At 40.1% G+C, this 12,740-nt stretch overlaps 1 protein-coding gene across 2 annotated transcripts in view; it reads right to left on the bottom strand.

Annotated features, from left to right (window-relative positions):
• The window catches only part of ZNF507 (zinc finger protein 507), a 51,644-nt gene that overhangs the window by 22,336 nt on the left and 16,568 nt on the right, over positions 1–12,740 (bottom strand). For both annotated transcript variants that reach the window (XM_084644896.1, XM_084644897.1), the window contains exons 3-4: positions 10,768–10,873; positions 3,897–4,011 (exon numbers count right to left, since the gene is read on the bottom strand). In XM_084644896.1, coding sequence (XP_084501022.1) covers positions 3,897–4,011; positions 10,768–10,873 — 221 coding nt within the window. The remainder of the gene's footprint in view (positions 1–3,896; positions 4,012–10,767; positions 10,874–12,740) is intronic.

Here is a 12,740-nt window from a genome sequence, read left to right as displayed (position 1 = left end):
ACTTTAATATGACATTTCCATGTAAGCAATCATGGTAGCGGTCATAGGAATATTATGGGATTGTGAATGGCTGGGCAGGTGTCCATTATCTACCATAGTGTGATCCATGCTGTGGAAAGGTTTGAGAACCCCTGGTCTATCTGACTTCAGATTAGTCCAATCTCTGTGTTGTTTGAAAGTTTCATATTGTGGTGTCAAAGTAAAATTCAAAGGTTATCAGACGAAATATGAATAATATTAGCCATGTGTGGCTGATTATTAGAAGCTGGTGGAGCTAAGCTCCACTAATAGTATCCAAATGATAAAACACTAGTAGCTATAATATGGCTGTATATTACAGGTTGCCATAAAACCTGCTACAAAGTGTCCTAACTATGGGTTTCAGGCAGCAGAACGAGCAATAATACAGGCCTCTATGGGATTAATTCAGACAGACATGGGATATGGAATTCTCTGCTCTTCCTCCTTCAGGCCAAGCAATAATGCGGGGGGGCGGGGGGGAGAGATTCTGGAGCAGGAAAGGGTGGGAAGCTGAGCTGGGGAACACTGTGAGGGTGGTAAGGAAGAGTGGGGAGGAGATTTAATGGTTTTAGGAAGTGTTTTTCTGGGTCTGATGGAGGAAGGAAGTGGGTTTCTAAGTCCGGGGAGAGAGTGTTCTCAAATGAGGGAGAGGATGACTCTTAGGTGCACAGAGGTTGTTAGGAAGTGAAGAGATTGAGCTAAAGGATGGACAGGAAGTGTTCCTGATCCTGGTTGGGGGTGTTAACAGAAAGGTGGGGAAGTCATTCTGGAGTAGTCTGAGAGTTTGTGCGTATGTGCGTTTTATTTATTTATAGATACTGGCTGGGGAGTGGGTAAGGGAAAGGGTTAAGCTGAAGGAAGCCAAAAACCTATAAACAGAGCTCTGAGCTGAAAGGTAAGTAGGCTGGGTTTACAGAACTGAATGGGTGAGGACAGAGAGAATCTAGACGACAGTTGATATGAATAAAGGTGTGCGTGTGGATAATGGGGAAAGCAGCTGTGTAGACAGAAGGATAAGAGCTAGACTGAAGGGCGAAGAGGCTAGGACTGGGCTAACACAGTGAAGTCTTAGGCTACATGTACACTACAGCACTTACACTGGTGCAGCTGCACTGTTAAGGCTGTGCTACCGTAGCACTTGTAGTGGAGACGCTCTAAACTGACGGGAGAGAGCTCTCCCATTGGCTTAATTACTCCCCCTCCCATGAAAGGAGGTAGCTACGTTGGCAGGCGAAGCTCTCCCGCTGACATAGCACTGTCTATACCGGTGCTTTGGTTGGTATAACTTACGTCGCTCAGGGGTATGGATCATTCACCTCTCTGCGTGACGTAAAGTATACCGAAGTAAGTTGTAATCTAGACAAGGTCTTAATGGAATACATATTTTTCTCTCTTACACAATCTTTTATTGTAAAGGGTTTCAGTTTTTCATTCTATTAGATGGAGGTTGGGGAGAGCAATGAGAGTCCATTTTTCTACCCACTTCACTGGGAACTTCCCTACCTTTTCACCAAAGCCATCCAGGTCAGACGCTGTAATGCTGTCCTCGTTTTTTTCGCATTGACAATCTGGCCAACTTGCATGGGGAGGGTAGGAAGCTGGAGTGGGGACAGGAAAGGAGGATTTCTGGTACCTACCACCTCACTACTTATTTCAAGAACCAGCCATCACTGATTGTAGCTGATCTTTTCTGGTTTGTTCCTTTCTTTCCTGCTGGAACCCTGGCTTTCCACAGCACTGTCAAGTTTGAATGAAGAACTCTTGTGAATCTAAAGGAGGGACCTCCACCGCCCCCCAATAAAAAGGCTCTTCTTGTAAGTCTTTGATTCTAAAGCAAATCTCCAAGTTTTACCAGATCTTTGTGAAGACACTATGACATCCCACATTTGGCTTGTGATAAAACATCTTCCAGCTGCCTGTAAGTATACTTTTGGAAAAACATTCTAGAACACCAATACTGAAGCACTGTCACAAACAAATTATGGTTTATTTCTGTGTAACACAACACAGCTGGCTGAGTCATCAGCAGTGAGATTTGAACCTGAGACCTGGATATCTAAAACTCAGAGCTTCCACTGCATGAACTAAAAGACCAAGCTGTACTGGCTCAAAGCCTGGTAGGGACTCTAACCTCTGCTGTCCAGCCACTAGAGAGGGATAGAGTGCCACACTGAGTGAGTATGAATTACATTTGTTTGAATCTATACAACAATCAATGGAAAACTGCAATAGAAAAGGAACTATTATTAAAAAAACACCCCCCCCCAGAGTAATACAGACTACTAACACAAATTATTGAAGCTTCTATATAGACCTATGAGGAAATTATTAAAATGTCTTTTATCTAAGATTGGTAACAGTGAACCTATTGAAAACCTATGGGAAAACTGAGTGGTGTAGGGGCAAAGTAAAGGGCAGAATTTTGCAATATCATGCAGGGCTTAATACATCATGGTTAAGGCTGTGGGTTTGTCACGGAAATCATGGATTCCGTGACTTTCCGTGACTTCTGCAGAGGCCAGTGCATCGGGCTCAGGGGCAGCTCAGGCTGCCCCTGCGTCAGACACACCGGCTGCTGCTGGGGTAGTCTCGGGCCACCTTCCCCCACATAGCCAGCAGCAGCAGAGTTTGGGTATGGGAGGGGCAGGGGTTGGGGCACGGGACAGGGTGAGGTGGGCTCTGGGCGGCGCTTACCTGGGGGTCTCCCCAGAAGTGGCGACATCCCCCTCGCTCAGCTGCTAGGTGGAGGTGTGGCCAGGCAGCTCTGTGTGCTGCCTCCCCCCAGAGCACTGACTTCCCAGCTCCCATTGTCTGGGAACCACTGCCAATAGGAGCTGCAGGGGTGGTGCTTGCAGGCGGAGGCGGCCACGCCTCTGCCTTGCACCTGAGCGAGGGGGATATCTATATTTCTGGGGAGCCCCCCAGGTAAGCACTGCCCAGAGCCCGGCTCACCCCACCCTGTGCCCAAACCCCCTGCCCCCTCCCATAACCAAACCCTGCTGCTGCAGGGCAGGAACTGCGGAACCAGGTAGGGAGCCCGCCAGCCCCGCCAACCCTCCCCCCAGCACCAGTGGGGGTCCTGGGCCGTGAATTTTTGTTTACTGCCTGTGACCTAGTCTGTGACTTCTACTAAAAATACCCAGGACTAAAACGTAGCCATAATCATGGTTGCCCTCTCCCCACTCCACTGAGGTATCTGAACCTTGTTATTTGTGTCTTACCAGTTTAAAACAAAGCTTTTGAAGTTTTAAATATGACTGGGCATAACGCTCTGCAGTGGAGTGAATCCAAAATGAACTCAACTGTACAGGAAATCCAGAAATCGGCCACACTTCAACTGAAGACATTAATGAATTATCTAATGTAAAATATGGTAACATTTTCATTATTTCCCCCTCCAAATTGTCACATTTCATTGTTTCAAATTCAGAAAAAACGGCAGATATGTACAACTGAAGATACATACTGTAGCACCATCACAAGAAGCTTATTGGATCCTAACTATATAGTTTGAGTGAGCCAGCAGCTCCCTCCATTTTTGAATGGATTAGTTTAATTTGCCTCTTAGTAAAACTTTTAAACTGATTTTAAATGCTTTCTACAATGATACCCTTAAAAACAAACTGTCATTAAAATAAACACCAGAGGGGTAGCCGTGTTAGTCTGGATCTGTAAAAGCGGCAAAGAGTCCTGTGGGACCTTGTAGAGAAGAAGTGGGTATTCACCCATGAAAGCTTATGCTCCAATCCGTCTGTTAGTCTGTAAGGTACCACAGGACTCTTTGCCACTTTTAAAATAAACACATGAGCAATTTAAACTTTTAAGTTAAGCTGTTCAAAAGCCCAGCGATAGTGAACAACAATTAAGACACTCACCTGTATGGCTTATCAGAGTTATGAATCCGTCTGTGATTTCGTACCCCAACATATGTTGTGCTTGCGTAGTCACACACATCGCATCTATAGAGTTTCTGGACTGAAGGCTTATTCCCTGTACATAATACATTTCACTGTTTTAGAAATATTTGTTCTACTATAGGAAGTTCTAGGACAATAGTTTCAGGACTGAATAAAATTATGAAACATGAATTATCAACATTTTGAAGTGATACTTCAACACTGAAACAAACTAGAAATGGACATCTATACATAATAAATGTAAATTTAGTTTACCAGTCTCTTCTGCATACTCCCTGCTGTTTATTAGAGCTATTAATATTTTAGGAAGTACATTCTCCCTCACAATCCAGCCTCTCCCCTTCTCTGATTCCTGCAGTCAGGTCATAATCTCAGGTTTGTAGTATTATAAAGTGATGCTATAGAAACTGCTAGGCTCAGCATTTTCACTGCACTGCAGAATCAAGTCCAAGGAAAAGGTACGCACTAAGAAAAAGAAACAATTAACAACAGAACAAACAAAATCAAAGGCTTCCTGAAAAAGATTTGGCTAGGAGAGCCATTTTATCTCCCACTCATACCCCATCATCATCTTAAAAGAGTTTGGGATGTTCAGATTTAAGGTATAATATAAACCATTAAGGAGATAATATAGATTTTTGTAAGAACTAAAAAATGAGTGTAAGTAGAGGAAAATATTAACTTTTTTCAGTCCGAAATACCTAAATATTTCCTTTCTGGGGCTGACATCTCAGCCAATGTAAGACATTTAAGCTGTGCGTTTCTTCTTGCAAATACTGGAAGATAGTTCAGATTCATCAACAGGGTTCTGGAGCTTGGTTACAACCCTTCCATCCTCATACCAAGTTCTTATTAGAAGATTACATTTAATAATACCTAACTGTGTTAGATACATACATGGGCCTTGAAATGACCAGGGTGTAGATTACTGGAAAACTTTTCAAGTGGGACAGAGTGGGGTAGAGAGGAATCCCTGAACCAAAGTAATCAGGTAACAAGTTTTCCATTCTGGATCCTGATGTTTCTCCTATCTGAGACTTGTGACATGGCAAGCAGAAAGGAAAAGTTAGTAGGAGGGAGAAATAGCTTGGACAGAAGGGAGAATGTCCCCTTTCCCTAAAAATAATAACCAATTTTGGGACCATCACTTGGAGCACCTTCCTGCTGCAGGATGCTTCCACAGAGGAACAAAGGTCAACCTTCTAGACCTTTATAAACATATACTGATGTGGCAGATCATGTGGCAGCAATGCAGATTTATACCATAGTGGATGATGCTCTTTCTGCCTCAGAACCTGTGTTGAGCAGGCTCTCATCCCTTCTGGACTGGTTTTTTTTCAGTTGAATAAGCGTCAGTCATACCACACTCGCTACACCCAGATGAGAAAGATTTCAGGCACAGGCATTTAAGAGGAAAGGAGAGAAATCTAGACATTTTCCTGAAATGGTCATTTTTACTCAGATATATTTTAACAGCATTTCTCATATCTACTACATGCTATACTTGGGTGTTGAACTGGGCAAATCAAGAAAAGATGATTTCCCATGAAGTATGAAGGAAACTTGACCTGGAAAAGAATGATTCTGGGGTTCAAGGACAACTATGTCCTTTGCTGAAGACACAAGTTCCAAATTATGTAAGAACAGAGATTCCAAAAACTCTTCTTGCTGACATTACTGTGAACAGGAAACAGAACTCTGCCTTCCTCCTCACCACCTACCCACACACATACACAAACAGGGAAGTTAGATTCCATCAGGTAGAATGGATGGGTCACGAGGGCTTGTAATATTGTTAGCAGAGTCCAGATAGGGAAGAAAGGTTTACCCGTTGGTTTGGATACACGTTGCCATAAGGAACATTGACACCACCAGGCGACCTACAAGACACTACATGAGCCTGTGTTTGACATTGCATCGTGTGTTTCAGCTTTAAACAATAATGGGAAGTCTTAGACTCAGGGAAGAAATCCAGAAAAACTGTAAGGTCTGGTTTCCTACATTTGATCCTTCTATTTTAACAGGAGAATTTTGTCCTCATGAATGCTAAGTGCATAAAAGGCCAGTGTGAGGCTAGGAGTATTCTGTCTTGTTTAAGATTTGCCAATCAATAGCCAGGCTGTCAGGCTCAGGTATTCTGAAATGTAATATAGGGATTAGTCCTGGGATAGGAGTTCCTTCCTAGAAAGAGGGAGTGATTTTAGCACATCTCTACTTAGGTCCATGTACAATGGCCTTCTTGCCAATTTGGTTTGGAACAAAACAAAAAAAAAAAACCTGATCAATGCTTCCTCCTTTACCAACTCTTGAATTACTCCTAGTAGCTGAGATAGGGGAAATGAGAGTGAAGAGCAGCAGAAGAAGAGGAGTCAGGGAGAGTTTCGGACTTATTTTGATCATTTTTTGAGTGGCGAGGATAGTCCAATTTGCTGAGTCCCAAGAGCTGAATAGGTTGAACCAGATTTTGTGGAGGTGACTTCAGCAGAGTTTCCTCTGGCATGGAAGTAGGAGGGAGGATAGATTCAGGAGCACGAATGAACAGCTCAGACTGAGACCCCCTTCCCTGGCAGGGTTAAGGGATGGGAGCATTCATGGAAGCATCCCTTTCTGTGGCTCCTGACAGAGTCCGATTTATAGATTCTAAGGCCACAGGGGATCATTTGTGATCATGTAGACTGAACTATATAACACAGGACCATACAACTTCCCCAAAATAATTCCTAGAGCATATCTTTTCCCCACAGAAGGGACATCACCCCATTTAATCTGCTGTCTTAAGGAGAAAAACAATCAGCTTTAAAAGCCAGGACTGCAGTGGATAAGATGGGAGTCCTAAACTGCTGTTCTAGTTGTGCTGCCAGATTGCAGAATCTGACATACACAGGGGTTTAAACTTCTGCTGAGTGTTCTACGTTAACAGTGTTCCAGACCTTGTGTACAAGAGAAAGCACGTGGACAAAACTGAACTGCTTCTGTAATTTGCCAGAACTAAAGCCCAGCCCAAATGCCTTGACCTAAAGGAGAGGTCAGGAATCAGAAAGATAAAACTGGTAAAGAATAGACACACAATAACAAAAAATATCAGAGAAGAATAAAGTAAGTCTGAATTAAACTCTAAGATTTAAAATCTCCCAAGATCCTAGTGCCGATCAACATTTGATTATAATCATTGCCAAAACTGAAATTTGACAGACTACACAAAAAGTGCTGAGGTTACTAAAAAGAATTTTGAGACATTCTTTTAATTTGTAACTCTGATACCGTTACAACTAGCTCTATTTCAGATAGTAGCAATTGACGAAACAGGGGTTTAAACATCTGCTGAGGGTTCTGGATTAATAGTATTCCAGATCTCAGGTAAAAGGTGATAGATAGATATAAATGCAGCTAACAATTTAAAAAAGGGGATCCGAAAAGAATGCTAACCTGGAAGCAACATTTTTAAAGAGATAAAGTAGCAAAGCCATGATTTTCCAAATGTAATTAAAGAAAGTCTTACTTTAAATTTAATGTCATGATATGCAAATATACAAACTTGTTCTTCTTGATTCTTTAGAGCAAATATTTGAGTGAACAGCTTATTATAATTAGACATGCAAAACCCACTTCCTCTACATTTTATTTCAGTTTGTTTCATAGTTGGACAAATAAGTGATGTGAAAGTATTTTTTAAAAATACTTTACATTAATTTGAGGTTTGCAGACAGCTGATTTATCCTCCAAGTGAAAACCACTCCAAAAGTGACTAATAGTAGAGCTTCAACATGCAAAATCAATGGCAATGACTGGACCTCTAGACTGATGCTACCAAGAATTTATTCTGCCAACAATACATATACTTAATGGACATAAAAATTAGATAACTGTATATATGCACATTTAACAAAAAAATGATCCTACATGCTTAACTCTGCTCCACCCATGAACTGAAACACATGGTGGAAAATTGCTCAGTGTTCTGAAATCTCTACAAGATAAAGTGACATGGAATGATACTGGGCCTACATTCTTTGATTCAGCCTTAAAATTGATGAAAGCAAGGTACATCAGAACTTTCCCCACAATTCATTCATTTTATTACTGTACAAAAAAACCTTCCATGATGTTAGCATGGCAGCCTTATTAAGTTTGTATTAACCGCTATATCGTTCATACAGGTGGATACATATCTGTGTATTCTGGAGATTAACATGCTTTCGGTCTAGCACAAGACACCAATAAGGTCCAGACCCCCCAGCAGAGCAGAAACTGTGAATGGCTTCTGCTATTGCTCTCCCGCTTCAGTGAACTTTCTACCACAAAGTGTAGAAAGGCTAGGTTCCATTAGTGGGAATTAATTTGGCTCTGAATTTATTTTCTAGTAAGGAATTAGGTATTTATTAGTTAGATGGCATTAAAGAAACAGTAGCTAACAAGATAAAAGGATACTGCAAACGAATCCTCTATTGCATAGTTAGACGTGGCTAACCACCAGTCAGCACCCACTTGGGAGCAATTTCTTATACTAGTCACTAGTTCAGATTTATTCTTTAACAAAATGCAGTTAAGTTATGATCCATCATATGTTCCGGGCTGTAGTTAAATTGCCAGTTTGGAATTATTTTCCTCCCCACATGATTTTGTGGGTTTTTTTGGAAGAGATTTGTGCACTGTGTATGTGGGAAATGACAATCCTTATTCTAGCAGCAAGAACAGGTGCTCCTATAATACAGCTTATTACTATAGTCCATTATTAGGCATTTACAATCCAATAATATCCAGTGTTATAATGCTTTAAGTTTACTGTATAACACGATGAATAAAGAGATGTTTGGACTGACTATTTCATAAACAAAAAATGAAATTGTTCCAGTTCAGAATCTCTCATATAAACAGATGCTATGCCATAAATTTCTTCATTTTGGGTAGCTTTGTAGGGATGATATCTGTTTGACACGATGGCATCTGGACTGTGGTGGTGCCATAATTTGATTGTAAATTGTTTTTTAAATAATTTAAGCTTTCCAAAATATAGTTTAATGAAAGTTTAAAAGGAGAAACATTTTCACTCAAATCCTATTACCAACTTTAATTTCGGGTGAATATCCGTCTAAAATGAATGACCGTAACATTTTACATAAGGTAAAAATGAGTAAAAATTATTAAAATGTTTAAAGTAAATTTAGGTCAGGCCTAGCTTCTTGAATAGGAGTTCCTCTAGCAGAGGAATTACAAGATCAAGTCCTTAATTTGCAAGAATTGCAAAAAAAAAATTTTTTTTAAAGAGCAAGATTTTCAAAGATGACTAGCAGTTTTGGTTCTTTCAATTTTTGGGTCTTTAACAGAAACACCTTAAATGGGGCCAGATTTTCTAGAGGAGCTGCTTAGCACCTTCTGAAAATCAGGCCCATTTCACGTGTTTCAAGTTGGGCATCCAAAAACTGACGCACCCAAAATCATTAGTCACTTCTAAAAATCTTGGGTTAAACAATTGCAAGCATTGACAATGGTGATAATCACAGCTGTGCAAACATTTATACCAAAGCAAAACCAGCAACACTTATTTTCCATCACCTCTATAAAAATGCTCATGTTATTTCTTTTGAAGAATAACAGGTGTGCTTGAAGAGCGCTTTTTCTTCTGCTAAGGAGCTCTTCCTGCATACCCATGCCCCATCAAAAACCAGCGAACCAAAACAAAACCCCTACAAAACTCATCTAGCATTTTCTTGAACTTGGGCCTGAAGAAAGTAACAAAACACTAAAGCTCAATCTCCTGGAATTATATATATATATAAATCCCAGGTGGCTTCCAGAGGGACAAAAAGGAAGCTAACAGGTAAATTTATTTAGTGCTGGTGAGGTAAATAACTGATTTTTCTGACTTGTATATTTAATGTCAGAGCCAGTAAATAAGAGCCAGGATGGTCTAGTAGCATAACTATGGGACTGGGAGCCAGGAACTATATTTCTAACTCTATTCTGACACTTACCACATGGCTCTGGGCAAATTACTAACAGCCCATACTTGCTCACATTAAGCAATACCTTCCTTACTCCATGAATGGTTCCACTGATTTCAATGGGATTACTGTTGTCCTTACAAAACATGAGTAAAGGTGACAGAACTGGGCCCTTAGCCACTTTGTTGTTATACATATTACAACACACCTAGAGGCCCGAATTGAGATCTGGGTCCCATTGTGCTAAGTGCTATATATACACATATTGCAGGAGACCGTTCCTGCTCCAAAGAGCTTACAAACTAGATTTAAAAAGACCAACAAAGAGTGGTAGAGGAAACAGATGCTTTGTTTATTTATTCCCCCTCATGTAAACTGGGAAATATTTTTACCTACTATATGCAAGTGATATTATGATTAATGCTTCCATAATAGAGATACAATAAAATAATTTTGAAGTATGACATTCAAGAGCATGTCCATGTGCTTATTTGAAAGTCAGTTAAAAAAAAAATCTTTTCCACATCCACTATGCAATTTTCTAAAAATATTTCCTAAAACTCAAAGGACATTAGTCCATAAAGGACTACATCCACGGCAATAGATATTTTAAAAAAGAAGTGATCTGAGCTATCCCTGTGCACACACACAAAAATATCTCAACTGGTTGAAGACACTGCTTGTCAAATGCTGATAGGGTATGTCAAAACCATGCAATTTTCCCAAGTCTTCTGAAAACCCTGCACACATTTGGGCTGAGAGTAAGCATAACAATTTTCTGCCTAAATGAAAATTTTGAGAAACATAAGCTCATAATACAACACACCAGTAGCAACACTATAAATTTGACTCTTTACTGGTATCTTATATAAAAATATATACAGTACCTTCTCTTTCATCTGCCTCGCTGGAAACTATTAGTTTGTTAGATGTTGCTGTTGAGAGCAGATCTGGAAGACTATGTTGCTCTCTCTCATGATTTCGCAGCTGACTCTGTTAAAAAAACAAACAAACAAAAAAACAAATCACCTTTCCCTAAAATATTTAAGTTTAGACTCTATAAATACACAGGTTTCAGAGTAGCAGCCGTGTAGTCTGTATCAGCAAAAAGAAAAGGAGGACTTGTGGCACCTTAGAGACTAACAAATTTATTTGAGCGTAAGCTTTCGTGAGCTACATCTGATGAAGTGAGATGTTTATTATGTTCAAATAAATTTGTTAGTCTCTAAGGTGCCACAAATCCTCCTTTTCTTTTTATAAATACACAGTGGTCACTTCATGTTGCACTAACTTGCAAAGCTATTGTTTACATTAGCTCATATGTATTTGCAGAATGCCTCAGTTAATTGACGAACTGAACAACATATAAAATGCAAAAAATGGTACTAAGATGACAACTCAATGAATGAAATGCTTTTGACTGTTTTAAAGAGTAGACATTAGATATCTGACAGATATTAAATAGCAAGAAGTTTTTTTTTAAAAAAGCAAAATCGATCATTAGAAAAAAGTGACCTGTTGAAGTAACTTCCTGTTCTTCTAAATGTAAAATAATTTTAAGATTAAACTTTTCTTCACATTCAGATATAATATAGTAATATACTGAAACTCTCAAAGAATAATAAAATCCTAATAGGAAAAATGTCTTTTCAGTGAAATGAGGGGGATGAGGATAGGAGGAAAATAGGACTGGGTAGCTCAGGTTACTGGTAATGGGATAGAGAAGCAATCAGTTCTAATTCACATGTTCAAATGTGGACCAGATCAGTAGTGCCTATGTTTTCTGGTGATTATCCAGAGGCTTAGATGAAAGATGTCATTCCACCTTCTACTGGCCATGACAAAAGTTCTCATCAACTATGGAGGTGACTTACTTTAATCTAAACCTTGTCCTCCCAAATTAAGATTGAACAGGACAAGTGGGCAAGTTTGCACTGCCATTGCCTGTGCTGGTCCCAATTGTGTGAATGACTGAAAGACTACAGTTATCAGTGCTATTGATATCTTTTCATAAGCACTAAATTCACATATAAATGCATCATCCTGCAACACTAATGTGTTAAACAGAGAGGCTAAAACTGTGACCGTGGCACAGTATTCAGCTCTGGACTGTAATTTTTCAGATTTGGTCCCCTGCATAACATCTGTTCCATGAAGCAGCAATAAAGAAATTTTTATCACTCAGCAGATTTTTCTGGGCTAAAGTTTCTAGAACAGCTGTTCTCAAACTGTGGGTCGGGACCCTATTTTAATGGGGTCACCAGGGCTGACTTATACTTGCTGGGGCCAAAGCCGCACCACCCAGGACCGAAGCCCAACAGCTGCAGTCCTGGGTGGCAGGGCTCAGGTTACAGGCCCCCCCCGGGGCAGCAGGGCTTGGGCAAGCTCAGTCTCCACTCCTGGGGTCATGTAGTAATTGTTGTTGTCAGAAGGGGGTTGTAGTGCAATGAATTTGAGAAACCTTGTTCTAGAAGAACCATCTCTGGTTTTGCACCCACTCCCAATGAGGGGTCATGTTTGAGTCCACTTTGAAGTTCTGACCTATTAGGTTATCTAGACTATCCCCTCCTAATGCTTCCATTCCCTCCTGTTATTGCTACAGGTTAACAGGCCAGAAGTAGGGCATTAATGGGTCACTATGATGACTCTCACTGAAAATGTAATATTTTTCACAAAGAAACAGAGGACACGTAAAAGTAAATAACTTGAGGTTGCAAGACATGTTGCAAGAATACAGTAGTACAAGAGTAGTTCTAATAGTCTCCATTTGTAATGACATTGCAGCCAAGGTACCATACTTTGATAATTCCTGTGGTTAACTTAGTTTAATTAAAAGAAAGTAATAAAACAGTTAATTAGT

Source organism: Lepidochelys olivacea, assembly GCF_965140295.1.
Source record: "Lepidochelys olivacea isolate rLepOli2 genome assembly, chromosome: 12".
Lineage (NCBI taxonomy): Eukaryota > Metazoa > Chordata > Testudines > Cheloniidae > Lepidochelys > Lepidochelys olivacea.
The sequence above is the reverse complement of the archived record's forward strand: the minus strand, read 5'-3'. Positions and strand labels throughout refer to the sequence as shown.